The sequence below is a fragment of the Schistocerca serialis genome, chromosome 5 (genome assembly GCF_023864345.2).
Source record: "Schistocerca serialis cubense isolate TAMUIC-IGC-003099 chromosome 5, iqSchSeri2.2, whole genome shotgun sequence".
NCBI classification, from domain to species: domain Eukaryota; kingdom Metazoa; phylum Arthropoda; class Insecta; order Orthoptera; family Acrididae; genus Schistocerca; species Schistocerca serialis.
Window position 1 is genome coordinate 217,186,651 of NC_064642.1, and position 26,689 is coordinate 217,213,339.

Sequence of the window (26,689 nt, forward strand, 5' to 3'; positions counted from 1 at the left end):
AGGGGCCGTTTAGGTGTTGCTACCTGTGCCTAGAGCAGTTGATAGCAGATGATCCATTTGGAGATCCATTGCACCCATATATAAATACAGCCAGCGAGGCAGATAGAAGAGACACTTCATATCAAGATATTAATCTGTCCACTTGAGTCAAACGCCTATGTGCACTGTGCCTTGCAGCCAAGCAGCTATCAAACATATTTTCGGTAAAAGTAGGAAGTGAACTTGCGAGGATTGTACACTGTCCTGGATCGCTTAGATCTCATTGAAGTAACAGTTTGTTTGCTGCGCATAATGCTGATGAAACTGTGTTTCTGCCTGACCACAAAAATGGTTTCTAGGCTCTTTTAAGTGGCAAAATTAATATACTAATTTACCTGCTGCCCCATAATTGGAGATTAAATTCAGCCAAAATGCTGTCAGGATCGTTTGTAAGCTCTGGTTTGTGGTAGTCTGCATGTTCTCCGAGATTGATTTTGTCACCTTCCAGGTTTCACACTATTCAGCTATACTGACTTTACATTGCTGTGAAGTAGTAGCTTTTTTTTTTCCCAGGGAAATTTCATTGATTTTCCAGATGGCTTGCAGTTGGATGAAAGCTGCATTTGCTTTCTTAAGCTTGCTACTGACATCCTTATCAGCTCCACCAGTTTTAGTCACAATGCTTCAGAGATACATTAAATCTTTAACATCCTTTACATTCCTTTAATCTATTTGAAACTTCTTATTGGTACTGGCATTTATATTTATTTATAGAGATTTGATCTTTCCCACATTTATAGTTAGCCCAACCTTCCTGCCTGTTCCTGCAGATCCTAAATAGAATGAAGGACTGTCTCATAACTGCCTGCGTAGGGAACAAGCTGGCTTGTGTGGGAACTGACCCTGTGTAGATCAGATTAATACACTCCAAATAATTTCTGAACAGAATGTGGAATATGTGGATAGTTTGTATCTAGTGTTCATAAACTTTGAAAATGTGTTTGATTCAGTGTCAAGAAGCAGCATGTGACAAACCATGTCGAACTTGGTATGCCTGATAAGATCATCAAGATAATGCAAGACATGTATAATGGATACTCCTGCAAATAAAGAACAAAGGGAAACTGACATCGCCTATTAGTGTGAAGCCAGGGTTAAAACAGGGATGTATTCTCTCTCCATCTCTCTTCTTAACTGTGATGGACAAGGTGATGAGAAAGGCAAAAGAAGGGGAATAATGTGGAGCATCAAAGACCAACTAGAGGATTCATTTTGCTGGTGGCATACGTCTCCTCTCTCAAAACTTCAGGCGTATGAAGGACAAACAGATAAGACTCGCAGGAGATATTGAACTTGTCCAAAGAAGGGCAGCACAAATGGTCATAGGTCTGTTGGACTCACATAAAAGTGTCACAGAAATGCTGAAAAACCTGAATTGGCAGGCAGCTGAAGATAGGCACTAATTACCCCATGAAAACCTACTTACAGTGTTTCGAGAACCAATATTGAGGGAAGAATTTAGAGACATTTTTCAGCAGTTTACATGTTGTTGCCATAGGAACTGCGGAGACAAAATTAGACTGATTACCATATGCATGGAGGCATTTAAGCAGACCTTCTCGCATTCCATGTGCGATGAGAATCAAAAGAAACACTAATATGTGGCACCACGCTAAGTGCGCTCTGTGATGCAGTTCGAAGTGGTTTGCAGAATATGTATGTAGATGTAGATGTAAAAACAAGTGGCTGAATGACAAGCAGAAACGTGAAGTTTTTCAAAAACTCCTCTGCAGTAGACTATGCCTGTCGAATTAACAACATAAATGTTTGGGTATCTCTTGAATTTTTCCTTAAAAATAATCTGTAGTACTTATGATGTACATGTCTTTTCCTGTAAGTTTTGCGAGAAAAACATTTTCTCTGTTTCAGTGGTGTACGTAATTCAATTCAAGTACAATATTATCTGTGTTTTAGTATAATGTCATAAAGGTACAAGCTGTGTTCAGAAAAAAAAAATCTTTTGCTATAACATTTTAAGCACTGTTTCTCTCAAAATAGCCCTTTTACTGGCAATACACTGTTCCCATCATTTCTTCCACATTAGAAAAGACTCCTGGAACACATTTTCTGGTTTGGCACCCAGGTCTCTTGCCGCATCATCCTGATTCCCCTCTAAGGTTTGGAAACTACATCCTTTCAATGTGGTTTTAATTTTACAAAACTGGAAAAAGTTTTCTGGGGTTACGTCAGGAAAGCACAGTAGATGGAGCACAATGGGGACTTGAGTTTTTCTAGATATCTGCAGACAGGGATTGACACGAGTTGCCACATTGCTACGATGTAACATCCAAGTTTGGTTTTCCCACAATTCGGGCCTCTTCCTCCGCACAGCAACCCTCATCCATACTAGGATTCATCAGCAACATCTCGAAAAGTTAAATGATGATTTCCAGAGATCACAGTAAAATCTCTTCTATTTCAAGAAGGTGATTATTAACAGCCCTCAAGTAATGTATAAAATGCATGTTTGACCATCAGCATTTTCAGTAAAAGCAGCTGATAGTCAAACATGCATTTTATACAATATTTTCCAGTGTGTAAGGTCGTCTAGATCTGGGTTCATCACTGTCCAAAATTCTGCTCTGTTGAAAATCCTTAAATGACCTGTAGCATTGCTGGTATCTCATAAAGTCCTCCCTGTATGAAAGTTTTGCCAAGTTTGTAGCAGAATATCATCCACACATTATCCTTCAAACTCTTTCACTGTCTCTTTGGCCCTAATCTGCCAAGCAGCTTGTACATGTGCTTTCTTCAGCGGCTGTATGGTGGACACAGCGAAATGTGGCAAATGTCAATTTGCTGTCTAAATCTGTCACTACATGTGCTCCACAGCTGCCACATGCTCCTTCTGCTGATGGGTGCAACATTTCAAAAGTTCAGTTTCTTCCTGCAATATAAATATAGCTCTGAGGAGGCATAACTGATGGTTCTTTATTTGTACGGTACACTCTGTGTGCCATGATGTAACAACCAACTCTTGACAGTTTTTCTGTTCAGATTGTTTTTTCAGTCAAATGAAATTAGTCTCTGTGACCACATCAGCTATGTGATATTTCCAGAATGAGATTTTCACTCTGCAGCGGAGTGTGCGCTGATATGAAACTTCCTGGCAAATTAAAACTGTGTGCCCGACCGAGACTCGAACTCGGGACCTTTGCCTTACGCGGGCAAGTGCTCTACCATCTGAGCTACCGAAGCACGACTCACGCCCAGTACTCACAGCTTTACTTCTGCCAGTACCTCGTCTCCTACCTTCCAAACTTTATGTGATATTTATTTATTTATTCACTTACTCTCCAAGTTTGAGTGGTGTCTATGTGATACTGATACAAGTCTGATGATGACGACAGTTACATGATTGTTTTCACTCAGTGTCCCGAGTTTTAGGGGTTTTGCTTACACAATTGTTCAGCTTTTCTAGTTACACATGAGCCATGTCTATGGTTACTAACTTTTTAGATAAAATAACATATCTTATTTCAGGGATAGGTAAATAAATGTAATTTCTAAATATGAAAAAAATTTTCATACTTCTAGCATTAAATATCAATTTTTGGTAGGTTTTAAAGTTCAATAACAGGTGCTACATTGTAAATTTTTGTTTAAATAAATGAACAGCTACTTTTTTTTTAATTTAAATTTATTGAAGTGCTGTCTCTCTTTGCCCACCCATCACTAACAATTGTCTTGCAGTAAACATTGAGGTGAAATGGTGAATTTCTGTAAGTAATATAGCTTCAAAATATGAATCATCCTGGCAAATGCTACACATCACACTGAATTTACACTGAGGATCTTTTTTTGTTCAGTCATGTGATTTTTACATTTCCACACTAGCGAGCATTTCAACATTTTGCTCCAGACACAAAGTTCTCTATTAATTGAATGCACTGTTCATAAAAATGGGTGAAAAACTGAACTAAACGCTACTTTTTGGTACTAAATACACAAAAGTCTCTGGAAAATAATAACAGTGACAACAAACAGTAATGGAGTACAGTCGACAATAATGATTTAATAACATCAAAACGGTCATTTGTTTCTGCTCAGAATTGAAACTGCCAGGGTCAGGCGATCTAATTGTTGATCATAGCATTCTATATGGATGTGAATTTGGTTACAGATTGTTTACAGTGTTGGGTAGAGACAGGTTTAACTGTGAAATTGAAGTACCAGTGTGTGAATGGGAATAGTATTTCTTCACACTCATGAAATATACCTGCTTCTTTTTGCAGACACTGAAATGCAAACAGGTTCATGCACATGGGTATGATTTGTACGTAAGTAGCCATATAAATGGCTGAATAAGTGTTTATGGGCTAGATTTAAATGATTGTTATAATTTATGGAAACTGTCACTAAAATTTTGCAATGTTCCTATATTCTTCAGTTATCCCTAAAGGAACTTTCATGCTTGACTTTGTACTACCAACAGTACATCAAATAAATTAGTTATGCATTAATTGCATCTGTAATAATTTAATCTACAGCAATATATTAATCAGACTTAATTGATTAAAAGAATGAGTCTTTTCAGCAGATAAGTAAATGAACATGTGTAATGCTTGTTTTACCATTGACATACCCCGAGAGATGTCACCTACCCCTGGCTGTAGGTGTAAGTTCGAGGGTGTGCATACCCCAGTTGTACACCACTTCTTAAGTTCAGTCATTATTATTATTTATTTTATGGCCTTCATTGGACCACTGTAGTCAAAAATACAAAGTTCTAAACAAGTTGTTACAAATGGATACAATTTGTTTCAACAATAACTTAATATATTTAGGTAATATAATTATTAGAGGCTATTCTTATATGAAAGGTGTTTTGCTCTTCTGTCTGCCCAATATTTCTTCATTCTTTCAGATATTTTCTTTCTTTCTTCATCTGAGACAACTCTTCCTGTACTCCTTTTATTGATTTTCATTTGTAGTCTGGTTTGCGGGTCTTGCAGTATTCTGGTTTTCTCTGTCTTGTTTTTTAGGTCATCTACTGTAATTTGAAGTTCTTTTATATCTTCCTTAATTTCTGTGATCCATTTAATGTCGCTCTTGCTATTCCACAATTTTTGTATTATTTTTTTACTAATTCTGTTTTCTGGAGTTCTCATCAGATGTCCAAAGAATGAGATGCGTTTCTTCCTGATTGTGCTCATGACTGGTTCTATTTTCTTATATACTGTTTCATTTGATGCTATTCTCCAATGTCCATTTATTTTATACTGTTTATTTATACATGTCCTAATTATTCTTCTTTCTATTTTTAGTATTCTGTCAATTTCTGCTGTATTAGTTGTTTTGAAGATAGTTTCAGCTGCATACGTTATTTCTGGTTGTGTAACTGTTTTATAGTGTTTTAATTTTGCATCTATAGATAGTTTTTTTTTTTTTTTGTTGTATGTAGTTTTGGTAATGTAATTTGCATAGTTCAGTTTTTTTATTCTATTTTGCCATGATGGCTTCTCATTTAGATTGTATGTTATTATTTCGCCTAAATACTTAAATTTATCAACAGTTTTGATTTCCTGTTCTCCTATTGTAATTTTTTTACAAGTGGTGGATCAGTTAGCATAATCTCCGTTTTTTCAAATGATATTCTAAGGCCTACTTTCTCTGCTATTTCTTGTAGTAATTTCACTTGTTGCCTGGCTTCTTGAACGGTGTTGGCTAGGAGAGCAAGATCATCAGCGAATCCCAAGCAGTTTAAGCTAATATCATCTTTTGCACTTCCAATTCTTATCCTCTTTGGATTGTCCTTGTACCATTCTCTCATTATGTATTCCAGTGCACAGATGAAAAGTAATGGTGATAGGCAGTCACCTTGTCTTAAGCCTGTTTTTATGAGGAATGGTTCCGAAATTTCTCCTCTAAACTTCACTTTTGATTTGGTGTTGGTTAGAGTGAGTTGTATTATTTTAATTAGTTTTGGATGGAGTCCTAGATTTCTTAAAATTTTTAATACTGAAGGTCTGTGGAGACAGTCATATGCCTTCTTAAAATCTACAAATGTTATTGCCAGAGGTTTGTTCCGTTTCTTGTAGTATGCCATAATCAATTTTAAACTAATTATCTGCTCTGCACAGCTTCTCCATGGGTCTGAAACCTCCCTGATAATCCCCTAACTCCTGTTCTAATTGCTCCTTGATTCTTTCATATAGGATCTTGGATAGAATTTTATATGTGCAATCTAGGAGAGAGATTCCTCTGTAGTTGTCTGGGTTGCTCTTATCTCCCTTTTTGTGTAGTGGGTGGATGATAGCTGTGGTCCAATGTTCGGGAAATTGTTCTGTTACCCAAATTTTTGTTAGAGCCATGTGTAAGGAGGTCTTGACTGTGTCACTTGCATATTTCCACATTTCAACAAAAACCTGATCTTCTCCACATGCCTTATAATTTTTTTGTTCTTTAAGAATTTCTTCTACTTCTTGGAAAGTTGGAGGGTCTAGTTTGTTAGGTTTGGTTTTTATTGGGGTATTTATGTTGATTTGTAAGGGTTCTTTGGGTTCCTCGCAATTCAGAAGTTTGTAAAATGCTTTTGCCATGATTTCTGCATTTTCCTTGTTACTGTGTGTCATTCTTCCATCTTCATCTTTCAGTATTAGTGTAGGGGCCTCATATTGTTGTAGTTGTTTCCCAAAGATTTTGTAGTAGTTCCTGGAGTTGGTTTTATGATAATTACCTTCTATAGACTTTATAATATCTTTATGAAATCTTCTCTTGATTCTTCTAATATGTTGAGTGAATTTTTTTCTTTCATTTTTTAGGTTGATGGCATTTTCTTCAGTTTTATGTGTTTGAAACTTTAACCATGCTTGGTGTCTATCTTCATGGAATTTGTCACATTCTGATGTCCACCATGCATGTTTCCTTCGTGGGTTCAAGGGAACTAGATTCTCTGCCTTTTTTTTTTTTTTTTTTTTTTTTTTTTTTCAGTCAACTAAAACACTAAAGAGTGGTTTCAGTTGAAAGAAAGAATACATGGATCAACCAAAGGGGAAAACTGCAGACTGGTTTTACTTTAAAAGAAAGACTTAGTAATTCATTCAATGTGCAATCCTACAACAGATTGAATCAGTTGTTTTCATTCAGTTTTTCTCACCAGTCTGAGAATATTGCAAGGGGGAAATTGTCGCCACATCCACAAGATACCTGTGCTTTCTGTGATGTTCGTCACTCCTTAATGATGGAATTCAGTTTGATGAACCTCATGTTGCAAAGGTAGGCATGTTCAGTTCTCCTGTAACTAGAAGTATAATGTCCGACTTTTGGGAAACAGAAATTAGTAATTTAGCATATTTTGCATACTCTCATTCAGTGATGTCCTGTGGGATAATATTCTGGGTTTAACTCTTTGCTTAGAAAAAGTAGTAATTGTGCAAAAAAGTGCCTGCAAAATAGCATTTCAACAATTGACTCTTTCAGAGTGCAAAAATAACACACCCCTTGTAAGTGTGAAGGTAATAATTATTTGTTGTTTGTATTTTGTTACATTGTGTTCTCTTTATTGCAAATCTTTCTCTGTTTTACTTTTATCTGATGTACAAATAATTCTGTCCAGTTACATTCTAAGCATAGTCCACATTGCAGCAAAGATATGTGGAATATGTGGTCCATAGAAAATAAAAAACATCCTTAATGCTCATGGCCTTACCGCTATTGAACACTACCTTTCCCAATGCCTGACAGATTCCAAACCTGCAACTTCCTTCCCAATCACCATGACCAACTATATTCTCATCCAAAATTACTTCTCCTATACAACTTGTAGGTATTACTACGGGTACTCACATAGCACCACTCTATGGTAACCTATTCAGGGGCCATCTAGAGGAATCCTTCCTAAAAACCCAGAATTCCAAACCCCTCACCTGGTTCAGATTCATTGATGACATCTTCATCATCTGTGTTGAAAGTGAGGAGACTTCTGTCCACATTCCTCCAGAACCTCAACACCTGCTCCCGCATTTGCTTCACCTATTCCTACTCAACCCAAAAAGCCACTTTCCTCCATGTTGACCTCCATCTCAAAAATGGCTACATCAGTACCTCCGTCCATATCAAACCTTCCAACTACTAGCAATACATCCACTTTGACAGCTGCCACCCATTCCATACCAAAAAATCCCTTCCATGCAGCTTAGCCGCCTATGGCTGTCGCATCTTTAGTGATGAGCAGTCCCTCTCAAAGTACATAGAGCATCTCACTGAGACCTTCACAGACAGTAATTATCCTCCCAACCTCGTACAAAAACAGATCTCCCTGACTTATCTCTCCACTCACCCACCACTTCAAAGAGTCCCACTGTCTGACCACAAGGAGCATTCCCCTTGTGACCCAATACCACCCAGGACTGGAACAACTGAATCACATTCTGCACCAGGTTTTGACTACCCCTCATCGTGCCCTGAAATGAGGAATGTCCTATTCATCATCCTTCCCAGCCTCCCACATTGGTATTCTGCTGCCCACCACAACTCCTGCTCCTTACTCCTTTCCTCATGGCCCAAATCCCTGTTGTAATAAACTTACAAGGGAACCTCCCCATCGCACCCCTCTCAGATTTAGTTATAAGTTGGCACAGGGATAGGCCTTGAAAAACTGAACACAGATCAATCGAGAAAACAGGAAGAAGTTGTGTGGAACTATGAAAAAAATAAGCAAAATATACAAACTGAGTAGGCCATGTGCAAGGTAGGCAACATCTAGGAGAGTGTCAGCTTGCGAGCGCCATGGTCCTGTGGTTAGCATGAGCAACTGCGGAACGAGAGGTCTTTGGTTCAAATCTCCTCTCGAGTGAAAAGTTTAATTTTTTATTTTCAGACAATTATCAAAGTTCAGGGACTCACACATAATCAACTTCGCTCTCCAAAATTCCAGGACATGTTTAGATTTGCTTGGGCATATGCAGGATTTGACGGTCTACACACGGAAACATTTGAAAACGTAAAAAACATATGTTTTGACAGAGCACAGGGAAAACTGTGAAACTGTTGCATTCATTTGTTGCAGTTTATGTGACAAACTCTTATGTTTTCATCACTTTTTTGGGAGTGATTATCACATCCACAAGAAAACCTAAATCGGGCAAGGTAGAAGAATCTTTTTACCCATTCACCAAGTGTACAAGTTAGGTGGGTTGACAACATATTACTGCCATGTGACCCACATGCCGTCAGCAGTGTCATATAGAATATATCAGACGTGTTTTCCTGTGGAGGAATCGGTTTACCTATGACCTTGCGATCAAATGTTTTCGGTTCCTATTGGAGAGGCACGTCCTTTCGTCTATTAATTGCACGGTTTTGCAGTGCGGTCGCAAAACACAGACACTAAACTTATTACAGTGAACAGAGACGTCAATGAATGAACGGACAGATCGTAACTTTGCGAAAATAAAGAAAGTAAAATTTTCACTCGAGGGAGACTCGAACCAAGGACCTCTCGTTCCGCAGCTGCTCACTCTAACCACAGGGCCACGACGCTCCTCAGCTCACATTCTCCTTGATGTTGCCTATCTTGCACATGGACTACTCAGTTTGTATATTTTGCTTATTTTTTCATAGTTTCACACAACTTCTTCCTGTTTTCTCGATTGATCTGTGTTCAGTTTTTCAAGGCCTATCCACTGCATCAATTTATAACTAAATCTGAGGGGGGTGCGATGGGGAGGTTCCCTTGTTAGATGCAAGACCTGTCTCATACGTCCTCCCATAATCATGTACTCCAGTCCAGTCACAGGCATCACCTATCCTGTCAAAGGAGGGCTACATGTGAAACCAGTCATGTGATCTACAAGCTAAGCTGCAACCGTTGTGCTGCATTCTATGTGGCCATGACAACTAACAAGCTCTCTGTCCGCATGAATGGCCACCAACAAACTGTGGCCAAGAAACAGCTGGACCACCCCATTTCTGAGCATGCTGCCCTGCACAAAGTTCTTTGTGTCACTGACTGCTTCACAGAATGTGCCCTCTGTATCCCTCCCACTGACACCAGTTTTTCTGAATTGCACAGGTGGGAACTCTCCCTGCCATATATCGTACATTCCCATAATCCTCCTGGCCTCAACCTTTATAGTCTTTGTCCTTACCCTCTAGCCCCTTCGCTCTTCCCATTCCAGCACTATAAAGTCCTCTATTCCGCCAATGCGTCCACAGCTTTTTACCCCTCTCATTTTCTGCTAACCCTCCCGCCCTCCATCCAGTCTTCCGACTACACTTAGCTGCCCTACCCCCTTTCCACCTCATTCCTGTACACTCCCACAAGTAGCACTTTACTGTTCCCCATCCCTCCCCTGCTCCCCCCCCCCCCCCCCGCCCTCCCCCCGCCCTCCCTGCCCCATCCTCCCCCTTACCCCCACCACTCGGTTGTGTGTCCCATCATGCACAGTTGCTGGCCTCAGCAGCTGGAGTGCAGTCATGTGTGTGCGAGTTGCATTTGCATGAGTATGTGGATGTAAATGTAATTTCTATCTCCGATGAGGGCCTTGTTGGCAGAAAGCTCATTTTCTGACAGTTTTTTTATTGTGCCTATCTGCGACTCAGCATCACCGCTGTATGGTGTGTACCAACTATCCTTTTCATAACAAAGTACATTTATTAATGCATGTAGACTTTATTGTGTTATTATGGAACATTAAAAGCAGTCAGATAGAAAGGAAAACTGTCAAAAAACTGCAGAGATTCTAGTGCTTAATTTGTTTTTTCCAGGTCTGTGGCAGAGGTTGTTAATATCTGTGAAATTTGTGATTATAGTTGTTACATAGTTTTATTTGTGCTCTGCTTCTATAGTGATACTGTGTTGTAATTCAAGCTTTATGCATCAGGCAGTAGTCTTGTCTGTATGACGAATAAGTAATATTTACAAATTCATATTAGTTGTTGTCATTGTTCAGTTAAGAATCCTGTTTTAAAAAGTATGAGAATAAGATTTAAAATTACAAAGATTCTTATTTTTGTGGCGTAGGTTGACAATGAAATGCTGCAAGTCAGTGCATTATGGACTGAAAGGAAACTGGCATCAAAAGAGAATCTGTGTTTCACAACATTCCTAAACAGATTGCTCCATTCACTGAGAGATAATGCCACGGTATTTAATTCTTTATTTACTTTTTTATTTGAAAACTATCAATGCAAATAATATTCTGATTTTTGAAGCTCTCTGATAAATGTTAGAATGTGTATTAAAATGGGCTAGTGAAATCTGTTTTGTGTTAGTTAAATTTCAAAATGGATATCATTATGACTTGTCTGAGATGTGAAATGTAGTCATTGTAAATATGTCTCGGTCTTCAAACTATTAAAACTAAGAAAATAGCTGGTTTTCTTGTGAGTTTTAGGCTTACAAAATGTGAACAGGAGAAAAATAAAGATAGGCAAATTGTTCTCCATATACCTCCGAGAAAAGCCCCTGAACTGCTGTGTGCATGCTCGTGGCCTTAGCAGCAGCAGTTGTAGTATTTTTGTTGTTGTTTTGTTAATGAAGTTCATTAAGAGCTGAACTTGGCTTCAGTTTTCTGCAATATTACCATCACAGCAATTATGTTTCCATTCAGAATAGTGTAGACTAACTATATTTCACTTCTGGCTGTGTTGCTGTTCTGTTGCCTAGGGAGGTTGCTGTGAAAAAATTATTTAATTAATTGTGCAGTGGTTAATATGGTGGATGAGATATAAGATATTTCATTAAGGAGAAATCAGAGTTCACCTCTGTCATGGCACACAGTGTCTAATAATGTACCCTAGATGACAAAAATTAAAGCTTCAAAATGCTTAAAATTTATGCCACTTGTAATTGGTGATAATACAAATAAACAATTACAGCTTCACAAGAAAAAGATACTTTATGATGTTACCCCGAATGACAATAAGACCTTCTGTACATTGAGACATCAGACCATTTGAACATCAAAAGTGTTTCTGAGTTATCACTGGTGACATTAGTTCATTCAAAGTTTGCTGTTAACTATTGCTGATCTCTGCATCCATAGTTTAGCAGAGGCAGTTTCCTCATTCTGAGCAGCCAGTCACAACACATTGATGTACAGGTTTGTTCCCTCCTCAGCAACTGCTTCACCATGAGTTATTACTGCTGAGGCCACTGCGTACCAAACTATCGGGTGTGCTTTTTGCTGATCCATTAGATAGCAGTTGATTAAGGTTATTTTTTGATCAGAGTTGTTTGAGGTACAAGTGATCACAGTTGTAGCCAACCTTAAAGGAGACCCTATCTGACAATATTCCTCATTGCCTACTCTTATGCCATCAGTTCTCTTTTTGAGGCAATTGGTCACCAAGGTCACAATCTACCATACTGTTTGGATCTCTATACTGCATGTATGATGGATATGATGATGTTTTGCCTGAGACCTGCATCATATAACGCAACAAAAATGTTTGACCTACATTAAACTAGAGTAAATGACCATGTAATCAAATTGTGACCTAATCTCACTATGTTACATTGAATAAATGTAAATATGTTAGGTAACTGTGATTAATTCCATGTATGGAATTCAGAGCCAAACGAATGACATTAAATGTACTCTCCAACTCAGAATCAATAAAACTGCACTTATACACTAGAGAAATGTAATTCTCTGACATCAGATGAATTTGTGTTTTGGATGGTGGTGTTACCTCTTATTAGTGAAAATTATTTAATCTCTCTCTCTCTCTCTCTCTCTCTCTCTCTCTCTCTCTCACACACACACACACACACACACACACACACACAGTCACTCTGCTTCTCTCTCATTCGCTCTCATAAGGCATATCTGCCTCGGGAATTCCAGGAAAAACCCAGGAATTTTTTCACTTGGGAGATACCCGGGAATTTGATAGGATTCCAGGAATTTTTCATTGTTTTAGATTTCTAATAAATTTCTGTAATTTTGACTGGTAAGAACTGATAAACTAACAAAGAGTTTGACTTCAGCCCACTACTGCAGAAGAAGACTCCAGCAATAAAAACTAAACAAGAAAATTATACCAAAATAAAACTAGTTGCAAAGAAACCACACTGTGTACAACAACAGAACACGGATGCACATGCAAGTGTCTGAAAAATTTCGGGACCAGAATACCTGCCATTTGTGCCATCATTTAAAACTTTACTGGCACGTTCGTGTTTGATGTATTTTAAAGAGTAAATGCTAAAGGCTAAAAAAGTCCATTCTTCAAGGTTAGTTTTCCATGTTTATTTTAGTCCTTTCATAGAATACAATATATGCAATAATGATGACAGAAGTATAATTATCTTTTTTTTTAAAAAAAGTGCTGGGTGGTTTCTTGAGCAATTTCAAACGTAATCGGCTTGCCTGTGAAAAACAAGAAGTGCTCAATGGAACATTTATTCAGCCAGGTAACCCACGGATTTTTCAATGCACGACAGTGAGATTTGAAATTGTGCTCGTCAGAAATATTCGAGTCGAGAGGTATATTTGATATGTGTGGTGGGCTTTGGCAAGTGACTTTATGTTAATGGTTGCTGTCATGTCACATTTTACGTATATATGGTGCATTCACTGTTTTGTTGTTAGTTGGTGAAGTGAATGAATTTGAAAGCAAAACAATAAAACTGGTTGTGATGACACAATGATCTGTAGCTTAACTCAAGGTATAAGTTAGGTGGAAGGTAACAGTTTGTTTGTGAGTTGCCGAAGTCAACAAATGTGATAGTTTTGGTAACAGACTGATCTGTAGCTTTGCCCAAGGTCTAGGTTAGGTTGGAATGTGATATTTTGGTTGAGAGTTGGAAAGCCAACGAATGTGATACCAAAGAAACCTGGTTGTGGGTTACAGACTGATCTGTACATTAGCCCATTTACAAAATCACCAATAGCATCTCAATATAGTCGCCATATTGTCACATGTTTCCTATGTCACTTGTCAAAGCTGATGACTAATATTGAACATTCCCCGGTATTCAGATATTCAGTCGCGGCAATTTAACCTGTGATTTTAGAAACTTACCTAACCACACACTCGGAAAAAACAGCAAAAAAATTTTGACGACCAGTGTAATAAGTGAAAACATAGCTTTTCTTGGTGAAAAGTGCCATCTAGTAGTCTTATTTCGCAAAGCAAGAAAACCAATTATTGTGCCATATTTTCCTAAATTCGAAGTTCACTGTCAGGCCATTCGGAGCACTACTGTCGGCCTCTGATTCTGCATTGTAGCATTTTGGTGTTCTGTGTTCATAAACTTCTATGCTACATTTGGTGGATTCATATTTATACTTTCGTAATCTCAAGATAATCAGTGTAGATGTTACCGAGCATTAGAAATCTTTCTAAAAATCTGTTTTTTTTTACTGGGAGTATTGGGAAGTTCTACACTGGTATATAAAACCTTTATAACTCAAATGATTGATACGTTTTAAAGCTCAGAAGGACAGTGTTATAGTCACTTAACACAGAAAAAATGTGTTTTCATCTGGAGTATAGTATATTTTTACCTAGAAAGAAGTGCATTTTCACCCAGAAAAAAAGTGTATTTTTAACCAAGAAGTCTGGAAAAAATCCAGGAAATTTCTTTTTCTAGTCTGCGTATGATTCTGTGTGGCTATATTTTCACTAATAATATTTGAAATGATGGCCCAGAAAGATGAGGATCTGTTGGGGCCCAATCATTACTCATGCCTACACCCCTATCACAGCCTCTCCCATTGGTGTTTGTTTAGCATTTCTGCAAAGCTCTTACATTGACATCACAAATCCAGACAAAGCATTCTGGTTTTCTTGATTCTTGTGTGCCTCTTCTGGTAGTTCAACATGGCTAATGACTCAGACCAATGTTCATACAAGGCTTTTGTGAACATTCTACTTTGTGGGTGAATTACTCTTCCTCAGAAGTCTTCTGATAAATCAGACTCTGATACCTGTCTTCCTCGCAACTAGGCTTATGTGGTCATTCTGCCTAAATCACTCTGGGTAGATGCACTTAGACAATTGATGGTTCTGACTTATTCCGGTGATTGGTGTCTGACCATGTACTCAAACAATACCAAGTGTTTTTGCCAATTTTTGCTATAGTGTGGAATACTATGTTGTCTAGGTGAAATATGAAAGGCTGTCTTCACTCATTTTCCGACTCCACATTCTCTTCTTTTTGTATCTGGCATTGGTGGATCTATGCAATGGTTGAGAATGGCAGCTTCTTGTGATCTTCAGTGAAGCAATATTAGAAGGCAGAATTTAGTATTTCATTCATTTGACTGTCTTGCTGTCATCTTGATCAGTGAGCATCTAGAAGAATAGCCCCTAACGTGCCCCCCCCCCCCCCTCCCTCCCTTACATAGCTCTTCTTTCCCAGTAACTTTCCATGGAGCCCACATGTGTCAAAGCAGGTGTATTATGCCCATCTGTTACGTTGTTCTCCTCCCAAATTATTTGTGTTGCAAATTATGTGATATTGTCAACATTGTCGTTTATATAGCATAAGAATCACATTTTTACCTAGAGCTAATTCAGCTTAACTTTATTATCTGTTACCTTCTTTTGCTCATTCTGAATCCATTAGCACAATTAGTTTTGTTGAAAACTGTGCTAATTATAAAATATCAGTAATTTCAGATCTTGTTACCATTGTCCATGTGTAACCATATACCCAATTATGGACTTCCTGATAAATAGAAAAGCTGTGGAAATAAGTAAAATATACATACAACCAGTGATGAAAATATGTTAGCAACACTTACGCTTCTTTGACTTTGAAGTAATTAACAATTTTAGGTAAAACATTCTTACTGAAATAGTATTCCATATTTGCACGAACTAACCAGTATAATTCAACAGAAATTGTTACTGTATTGGTAGTTCATGTTTAAATGGATCTCCATCCACTGTTCAGTTACTCAGGAGTTTGTAAGAGTTTCATTTGATGACTGTTTAATTATGTGTGTTTACCACACAAAGACTTTTGTGAATAATTATCTCAGTGTTAAGTGCAATATGTGGCTACCCATTTATCTGTGCATAAGTAAAGTAGATGTGTCTTGAACTGGCTATAAACAGTAGCTCAATCACCACCTAAGTGCAATTAAAGTGTTGAACTGTAAAAATTTCGATGTGGACTGCATTATTGGTAGTAGTTTGTCCCCCCCCCCCTCCCCACACACACACACACACACACACACACACACACACACACACACAACCTTTCAGCCAATTTTGATGGGAGTGCTGCTGCTGATGCTAATTGTGCAGGTAAAAATAAGGTAAGCTACCCACACAGTGGGATTTGATATGCTCAGAAATGCCATTCCTCAGTGACAGTGTACATGCTGTTCAAGCTTGCTGAGAACAAACAACTACTTTCTCGACAACTAAACGTACACTGTTCAGAAAATAATTAACTTATTGTACTACATAGATCATTGTTTTTTCCTATCAACTATAGCGCTATAGTCATCTGCCTATAGTAATATAGTTTCACCCAAAATTCATTTAACGTAGAACTTACACCAAAAGATTTCTTTGTGAGCCTTGTTCACAATAACATCATCCTCTGGAATCCAGTCTTCCCTAGATCATAAATATAAGCATAAAATTTATAAGCATATAACCTGAATAATTAGTAACACACAATTCATAAACAATTTGCATCCACAGGTATCGTGCCATTTTCTAGTTACCTTATTATTCCTGCTCATAGGGAAGTGCACAGTGAAGTGTCAGAATAACTAAAGACTTCCCTTTTCCCTAGATTCTACTCCCCTCTTTTTGAAATCCGCTGCGAACAGTGGGGACCTCAGCGGTTCACTTAAAAGGACAAATCTGACTGATCTGGACTATTGTGGGGGGGAGGGGGGGGGGGGGGGGAGTTGGGATGTGTAGTTTAATGTTAGTAGGTGATGACATAACTGTAACCTGAAAGGGGCCCTAAAAATGTGTCATAAAGTTCTTAGTTTTTTTCTGTTGGCAGATACAATTTAACATCATAGCCCATTGAAATACGTGATACTGATGTAACCCTGTTTTCTTATTTTGTGCCTGTCATGTCATTCCGAATCTTTTGTGTACATCTTTTTCACCTGTTGCCAAATAATTTTCAACCTTCTAGAGATATTTTTCACTGGGGAACAACCCTTTGATCTTATGAAGTTTTGAATTGTATGCTCTTGTGACGTACACGAGCAGAGCATCCCAGTTACTGTGCTGTGTGTTAATGTAGTGCTTAACATATTCACAATCATCCAATTAACCTTTTCTGTTCGACTATTTGCTTGTGTATGTAAAGCACTAGTCCACAGTTTCTTAATATGCAGCAACTGGCGTTACTGCTTCATTAGATCTGACATCAAATCTATCCATCAGTCAGCTATTATTGTCTGAGATATTTCAAACTTGAGTACCCACTGGTTTACCATTGCATGTGCTACTGTGTTGGCAAGCTGGTCCAGTATGGCTGTTATCATCAGTACATACCATTTTCCTGCTGGCGTTTGATCAAATGGTCCGGGCTATATTTGTCTCTGGTAGCCTTTGTAACATAATCCTTCAATGACTGAGCTGCTCCATTTATGCTCATGGTATGCAATTCTTTATGTAAGCATCGACATCTTGTGTGCATGTTATGGCACCAGTAATTTTGCACTGCTCTGTATTCTGTTGTCCTACAACCAGTATGTCCTGCTAAAATTCAATTGAGCCTGCCTCAGTACTTAATTTCATATCAGTACTTCATTTCATAATTTCTCTGGTGCTGTTATGTGAAGCCTGCATCTCGTCTTCCTGTAAAATACTCCATCCTCTGTGCTGAACTGTGGCTGCCTGGCAAATTGCTGACAGTCCGGGTCATTCCTGTGCAGTTCAATTCATTCATCCTCGTCCGTACCAGCATGTTCCATGTCGCTTTCTTTGCTGCTCAGACCATTTGCCCAAATAAGCTGTTTGGATGTGTATGGTTTCCTGACTCAAGGCACAACCTGAAACAAAATTGCTGGATTCACAGGACAGCATGAATAGTTTCCAGAAATCTTGAAAAGCATGAATTGGATTGGATGTTAACAAATCTCTTTGTTTCAGAAATGTTGCTTCACACTCTAGTGACCAGTGAAACTTTATCCCTTTCCATAACAATTTTGTGAGGGGTCTTGTAATTTCAGAGAATTTTGGGGCATATTTGGAATAAAAATATGATTACAATTGCTTTATTGTATTGGATGTTGGAAAATTTTTTATAACATCAGCAAGTTGCGAGTTGGTGTGGTCCCCATTTCAGCCAATAATATGGCCCAAGTAATAGACTTCTTGTAAAATCAAATGGCACTTTTCCAGGCTAGCAGTTACCCATGCTGCAAGTAGATGATCAAAAACTTCACATATATGCACTATATGCTCCTGGATATCTTTGAAGAATACAATTATGTGATCTAAATAACCAAACATTGCTTTGGTTTTAATACCCACAATTACTGGAAAGTAGCTGGTGCATTTGATGATTTTGATAATGACCAGGTGGGGTTGAGAATGCTGCCTATTGACAGTCTTCAGGCACTACCTCTAATTGATGGTATCCACTTCACAGGTCCATAGTTGTAAAATTTTGAGATTTACCCAAATTATCATATATTTCTGTTATATTTGCCATTGGGTAGGCATCTGACTCTGTTTTCTTTAAGTAGTGGTAGTCCCACCAGAACCGATATGCTTTGCTGCCAAATGGTGATCTTGAAGCTGTCGATGTATTAAGTCTTCCATGACAGGCTGTGAGGTTTGTGGAACATGATACTTTTTTTTATAAACAGGCGCCTCTTTTGCAGTGGGTATATGATGTTGAGCTAGTGGTGTGGTAGACAGTGGGCCAGGAGGATAAACAACCTGGTATATTCTTCTAAAAGTCTGTCCATGTCCTCCTTGTTCTATCCCTCTAAATGTGCCACTTTATTTCTCAGTATGGTCAAGCTGCCACACTGTCCTGTTGTTGTGTAATTTAATGTGGAATACCTGTCCAGTTTGTCTTCATGTGGTGCCTCTAAGTTAGCTGTCAGGGTACCATGTGGCAGCTGTACCTCCTCTGGGCTGAAGTTATCAATACTGACAGGCACTACTTCGCTTCTGTCAATTTCCTGTACATAGGATAAACCATGCCATGCAAAACACTTCACCTTGTTCAATTCTTTATTTTCAGGTAAAGGTACAATGCACAAATAATTCATCACCAGATCAGCACTTACATCAGCCCAGGTTATCTTCCGAGTACTTTTTGGTATGCTATCCTGCAAGTTGATTTTAAGGGCCATTGTATGCAGTTTACATGGCTGTCTCTGGCCAAGTGATGGACCTTGCAACAATTAGATTAGATTAGGTTTACTTTCATTCCAATTGATCCATAATGAGGAGGTCCTCCAGGATGTAGAACATGTCAGAAAAACAATAATACATGACAGATATTTCCAACTAAAACTGATAAGCTAATGTACTTTCCACAGGTCCCAAGTGGAATCATCATCTTTTTTTTTTACACTATATGAAAGGATCATTTTACAATACCCATTTCTATCGTTGTATCATGTCACTTTGGCATGACCATTGGGAACAAACTCAGAGAAGTCAAACCTCTCCCAACAGCCTAGTTGACTTCCTCCCGGCCATCTCACCATGAGGAAGTAATGTTAGCTCGGTTGCGAATAGGGCACTGCCGCTTTAGTCACTGCCACTTGTTGAATGGTGACCCTGCACCCAGCTGTCCTTCCTGTAGCCAGCCATTAACAGTCAGACATTTCCTGATCCTCTGCTCTTATTTTAGCCACGTACGTCTCAGGGTCAGGCTGCTGCCCACTTTGCCGGACATTTTAACGGATGACGTGTAAGCTGTGGCTCGCGTTTTAAGTTTTTTAAACAACAGTAATATGACAAAAGAGATTTGATTCCTACCTAGTGACTCTGGTGTCTTGTCGACATCCTTTAGATACTCTTGCATAACGTCTTGACATGTTAGATTTGTTTTCTCTTCCTTTCTGTATTGGACCTCGAAACGGTATCTTTTACCCTTGCAGTCCCAGCATTCAGTGGTTCTATACTGGGTGCTTATGATATTTTTTTTATTTATAAGGTAATAAACATATCATATAACTATTACAAAACTTATTTGCAATGAACACATTACTGCACTGGAATGGTGCAGAAGTTAGATTTAAAAAAAATCAGTTGGCTGAAGTGGTGGGAAAGAGCAGAAATAAAAAGGCTGGGTGTGGTGGTGGAATGACAGCTGTGTAGTGCAGTAATGGGAACAGGGAAGATTAGTTTGGATTCTGGAGAAATGCAGGAACAGGTGCAATACTGGTCCTAGAGTTTATCTTAGAAGATAAGTTAAAGGAAGGTAAACCTATGTTAATAGAATTTTTAGACTTGGAGAAAACTTTTGACAATATTGTCTGGAATACATTGTTTGGAATTCTAACAGTAGCAGGGATAAAATACAGGAATCGGAATTGAATGGTTGTACACAATATGGAAGTTATATGAGTCGAAGGTCTTGAAAAGTAACCTGTAGTTGAGAAAAGAATGAATCAAAGTTGTAGCTTATTTCTGGTGTTATTTTGTCTGTACATGGAGCGAGTTGTGAAGAAAACCAAAGAAAAATTTGGAATGGAATTGAAGTTCAAGGAGCAGAAATAAAAATGTTGAGATTTGCCACTAACATTCTCATTCTGTGTCAGACAGCAAATGACTTGAAGGACCAGTTGAATGGAATGGATAGTGTCTTGAAAAGAGGCTGCCAGGTGAACATAAACAAAAATAAAACAAAGGTAATGAAATGTAATTGGATTAAATCAGGTGATGCAGAGGGAATTGGATTATGAAATGAGATACTAAAAGTATGAGATTAGTTTTGTTGTTGGGCAGTAAATAACTGACCGTGGCTGAAGGTGGGGGGGATCTAAAATGCAGACTGGCAACAGCAAGAAACCCATTTTTGAAAAAGAGAAATTTGTTAACAGCGAGCATAAATCTAAATGTCAGGAGATGGAGTGTAGCCTTGTACAGAAATGAACTGTGGACTACAAACAATTCAGACAAAAAGAAAAGAACTTTCTGAAATGTGATGCTACAGAATAATCCTGAAAATATAATGGGTAGAGTGAATATCTAATGTAAATGTACTGAATTTAATGAGAGAGAGAAGAAATATGTGCCATAACTTAAGTAAAAGAAGGGAGTGGTTGATAGGACACACCCTGAGGCATCAAGGAATCATCGGTTTGCTGATAGAGGAAAGTTTTTTTCTGGGGGGAGGTAGAAATTCTAATGGGAGACCTAGGCTTGAATACAGAAATCAGATTAAAAAAGATGTAGGCTGCAATAGTCAGGCAGAGATGAAGAGGCTAACACAGGGTAGATTAACATGAACTAAAGTCTGCAGACTCAAGACCACAGCAACAACAACACAGAAATTTCTTCACAGTTTTATTAAATGGTGTCTGTTCAGTTTTGAAGCATTCACCTACCTCTCTTCTCCTGAACTGTATATATTTTCACAAATTTTCCATTTTATATTCAGAAATACTTTAGGGATATACTTCATATCTTGCTGTATCCTACTTCAGAGGTTGGTCTGTGATGACTGACAGATTTTCAGTGTCAAAATTATCACCAAGATTTTTTTCATGTATTAAAAAGAAAAGAAAGAAAAAACCAAATAAACTTTTATGTTTGCATCATTAGTATACATAGAAAAATGGCTGATAGGCTTGGCATTTGATTTCAAGAAATTAACTTTTAATAGTCTGTGTGTATACTTACAGGAAGAAGACATATGCAATGTTTATAACTTGCAAGAATGGCTCTGTATAAGTGACATCCGAAAAGAGAGCTGCTCACATATTGTGAGAGCAATGAAGAGTGTAAATTACCTCAAATCTCCTAGAGGTCGTTCTTTTCTGTCATTTGCAATGACACAGGATGAGAAGCTAATGGAGGTAACTAAACTTGAAAAGAAAAGTCGCTCTTTCGTTATTATTGATAGCAGTAGTTTTCTCAAAATCTGTAATAAGCTTTTACTTCTTGATTTATAATTGCTTTGTGTGTGAATGTCACTTTTATATTGTAGCCAGTCATTGGTGTAGAAATCTGTGTGTACTACATTACAGTGTCGTAAGTTTAAGGGGCTGGATTGGTACACAGCATACTGTGGTAATACATACCACTCCAGAGGATTAATGTGTATTCTTACGGCTTTGTAGTTTGCGAATGATACTCGAAACCAAAAAGTTATAAAATAAAGTGTTGAACGTAAAGGCACAGGGATTCTTGTGAGCAGTGGACATTAAGCTAGGGGAAACCAATGAAATGTTCTTTTAAGTTAATTCTGTTGCTGATACCAAATGATGGAAGGTCTTGGTGTAGTGTGTTTGATGTACATGTGAAAAATCAGTATATATGTTATTAATTCAACTTGAACTCCATAATTATTGATTGAAGTGAAAAATGTGTTGTAGCTTTTCTCATTTACATGCAAGATTCGGTTAAGAAGAAGTCTGATTAGCCGTAAAAGATATCACAGTGAAGTGTAAAAGGTGAAGAAGAGTTAATTACATAGAATATGACATATGTCAATACAACTTGTTCCTCAGCCTGTTGGCCCTTGTCTTATTATAGTCCGATGTTGCTATTACATACTAAACTTGAGAGAATTGCATTTCAGTGAAATTTTGCTGGCAACAAGGCACCAAGCTTGCACACATGTTGAAGAAGAATGATAGCTTTATGGAAACTATTCACACTGATTTATGCCTCCACTGCAGTATCACACATTGTCACTCGCTGTAGATTGCATTTCACATTTTTGGGGCTGATGGCAGTTTGACTGTGTCTTAAGAGTTCATTTGTTTAATCTTCTGACCTCAAAACTGGTTATACCACTTCTGACCTTGACAGAGTTTTGTGTGATATTGTACTGCCAATGTCCTCTAGGTTTCAGCTGGTTTCCTGTTCAGCTCTGCAAGGAATTTATTACACAACACTGCTTGACAGTACTACACTTAGAATTTGTAATTCCTTGTCCATTTGTAATTCCTTGTCCATGAGTGCACCTGAGATGCTAGGTCACTCCTTATGTTGCAATGTATGATATGAATTTGAGTCTAATTTACAGCCAAAATTGTTTGTTGTGTGAGTAAAAACTTTGTTGATTATGTGGATACATAAAATAAAAAAAGCAGTAATCATACTATTTGTGACATGTCACTGAAGGAATAATTATGTTTTTTTGCTGATGCAAAACTCAGAGATCCCAATATGAAAACCCACATTAGACAAAGCAAGTGCTACAGGAGACAGGAAAATAAATGGTAGAAGGAGAGTATTAAACAGTGGAAAGTCTAGGATGGAAAAATGACAAATGTTGTGAAAAGGATAGATTGCTACTCACTAATATAGGGGAGATGTTGAGTCACAGACAGGCATAACAAAAAGTCTACTAAAAGTAAGCTTTCAGCTAAAAACCCTTCTTGTGAAGTAGGCAACACATGCGCCCCCCCCTCCCACACGCACACACGATGCCTCTTGGCTGAAACCTTAATTGTTTAACAGCCTGTTTGTTGTGCTTGCCTGCAATTCAGCATCTCCACTGTATGGTAAGTAGCAAGAGTGAGAGTATTAAAATTTAGTTGTTAAATTCCAGATCTTTTGCCCAAAGTTCCAGATCTTGTCTCTCCCAGGAAGCAGCCTCTCACACACGCTAGGAACTGCTTTGGCTGAAATTTAAAGCAGAGAGTAGGGAAATTTTTGACAAAATGTGAAATGTGTGTGGGAAAGATAGAGTAGACTCCTCAGGAGGAAGAGTGTTTATATCAACAAGCAGAAACGTTAGGCCTAATGGTGTCCATAATGAATCTGATTGCACTCATATGGACAAAGGTAATCATAGTTGAGGGTCTTAGATTAATAACTGAATTTTTCTGGTGGCACCAGGTTCAATATTATAAGTATAACCTTACAGTTGTAGATTTCCAAAATTGAAACATATATGTACAATATATTCTTACTTTTGTCTGATACATAGTTCTGACTACAACTTTCAGCTGTCTGCAACTGTACTCATAGCTGTCAATAGTAATACAAGAGGTTTGACACAATTTTTAATGGTGGTTTCGTACTTGACTTTAACACACTGTCACAAACAAAATTCTTCCAGACTGACCAAAAAAGTTGTGTGTGTCTAGTCTGTTGTACTGCTCATACAAACAGATGTGCCATGACCAGAACAAAGGAAAGAAAACTGTAATTATAAACAAGTTTTGGTGGCAATGCTCTGATGATTGGTTAGGGGTTCAAAATTTTTGCTTTCGGCATCTCACGAATAGTGCATTGTAGGTGACTGCTTATAAAAACACAGTCTATTACATTTTCTGTATTTTACTTGTATCTACAGTTTACTCTCATGATGTAGTTTGAACTCTCATATCTATAGATTTCAAAGAAAATTAAATCCAAACAAATTTCTTCACAGACATTCACATTCTGTACTGTATCTTTAAGATGTAACGACTAGCTTGCAATGTGCTACATTTTTGCAGGATCTGCACAGATCCTGTAAGTCCCACTTATCTGGCTGCTCTCAGGCAGAGTCAAGAGCTTATGGCCTAATATACTTAGAGGCATGGCGCACCGTCAGTGTGAAGAAAAGAAAGGTGAGCCATTTTCCATTGATTTCATCTTAGTTGTTATTTCCATAGCTGTATTTTCTATATTAATGAAACAAGAAATATATTACTTGAGTTATCCACTGATGCTAGTCAGAACATGATAGCAATAATAAAAAAGATGTTCTTAACACAGACCAAGCATAATGCATAGGTGTACACAGTTACAGTCTTGTAAATGAATTTTTCTATATATGTTTCACCCTCGGTTCCAATATACAATGTGTCTTCTGGTATTTTGCCTTCCCCCCCCCCCCCTTTTTTTAATTGCACTTATCTAATAGTTACTTGCTTTAAAAGTTATTTCATATGGCTGCTTAGTGTACATTTGCAACCACCAGTGAGTAGATTTCCAGTTGTGGATCATATCTTTGAGTCAATGGCTAGAGAATCCAAAAACTGGTCAGCCACAAAATAAAAAGGAAAGTTTTTCTCCTTTCTTATTGTAGCAATATTTGCACATTCATATATGTCAGTGTGACATGGTCACAAACAGAATTGTATCCACAGTAAGTTACTGGTTTTGTGCTGTCTTCAAGTGTATGTGCCATTTGTGTTCCATGTTTAGACTGGAATAGTCTTTAAGAACTGCATAAAATTTTGTCGCCTGAAACAGGTTAAAGTAATTTTCCTGGTGGCTGTAAGTTTTCCCATTCAGTTTTGGATGTGAGTTAGTCCAGTGGTGAATAAATTTATATATTGTTATAGACTGATTGTGAAAGGATCCCTTACTAGCAAGAATTGCTGGGAAAGTTTTGATAAAATTGTAACACACTGACTCCATCGCCATTAAGAATCTTGACATTGTACTTCACTGCAAATCATGACATGGAATTTCTTTGGTTTGAAGGGTCATAAGTTAATTTCTCATTAATTATATCAAAAGGATGAGTCATTGCAGAAAACTAATTAGTTTTCTTGTTAGTTAAGTATGTTGAGAGAACACATGTTTTTTATCCCTGCGGTCTGGATTTTAACATTCCAAGGTGAAAGTACAATCTTGATCAGAATAAAGGAAGTTAAGTAACAGATTTCAATGCAGCCTCAGTAATTTGAAACTATTCGCAAAACATACATACTGCAACTGTGACAGATTTGTTCATAAATGCTTCGTTAAATAACCGGTTTCAGCTATTAAGGTGATTGTTTGAAAACTAAACTCAGCTATCTAACTGCTTCTTAATATTACAACAAGTTAAAATAAATTGTTTGAGGATACTGTCTTTCTTTTTCAGTTACACACAGCGCAATTTTATCTGGACTATACAAAACAGAACATTGAGTGTCCATTAATTTTGCACATGCAGTGGGGCATAGCAGTTATCATGCTGCAGGTTGCTAGTTTAAGCCCAGCCACAAGCAATGATTTGTTATTTATCATAACTGAAAGGTTTTTGAAATTTCTTGTTTGTGTGTATTGTGTGATATTCAGTGTTTATATAAATAACAGCATTTTCTGCCCAGGAATTGAGTTCTGTCAGTTCAATGATGTTTGTAATAAACATGCTTTCAGCACTAAGTATTGTACTTCAGTGAAGATCCTGCTTTCAGTTTTGGAACTGATTGTGGTTACGATATGAAATTGTTCGATGTAGATGCTAGATACTTCAAGATATTCATATCACCATGGCTCCAACTAGGAAATGTAAAAGCCATTGCCTACACTGACAGGAACTGGAATACATCATTCCCAAGGTCTTTATATTCAGAAAACCAATGGATTCTGAAACAGCAATAAGTCAGCTGCATATCAAGCATCTCAGTGTTTTCTGGAGACTTTGGTCAGGACTGAAACGATTTAAGTGAGTTGCCAAATACAACTGTTTGGATGACTTGTTTGGCAAATGTGTGCTTGTACTTGGATTGTGCAATCTAGGAGTAGTCCGAGAACAACAAAGAGAAACTCATTATCTGTAACGTATTCTGGATCAAACTGAAGAAAACATTTGGTAACAGTCAGCAGCAAGTCCACATAACAGAAGAACAATTTAAGAACAGAG

The 26,689-nt window shown here is 37.8% G+C and overlaps 1 protein-coding gene across 1 annotated transcript in view; it reads left to right on the top strand.

Annotated features, from left to right (window-relative positions):
* LOC126480851 (uncharacterized) overlaps window positions 1-26,689 on the top strand; it is a 173,602-nt gene that overhangs the window by 36,346 nt on the left and 110,567 nt on the right. Inside the window, exons 5-7 of the mRNA XM_050104213.1 lie at window positions 11,006-11,128; window positions 21,792-21,965; window positions 24,564-24,677. Coding sequence (XP_049960170.1) covers window positions 11,006-11,128; window positions 21,792-21,965; window positions 24,564-24,677 — 411 coding nt within the window. The remainder of the gene's footprint in view (window positions 1-11,005; window positions 11,129-21,791; window positions 21,966-24,563; window positions 24,678-26,689) is intronic.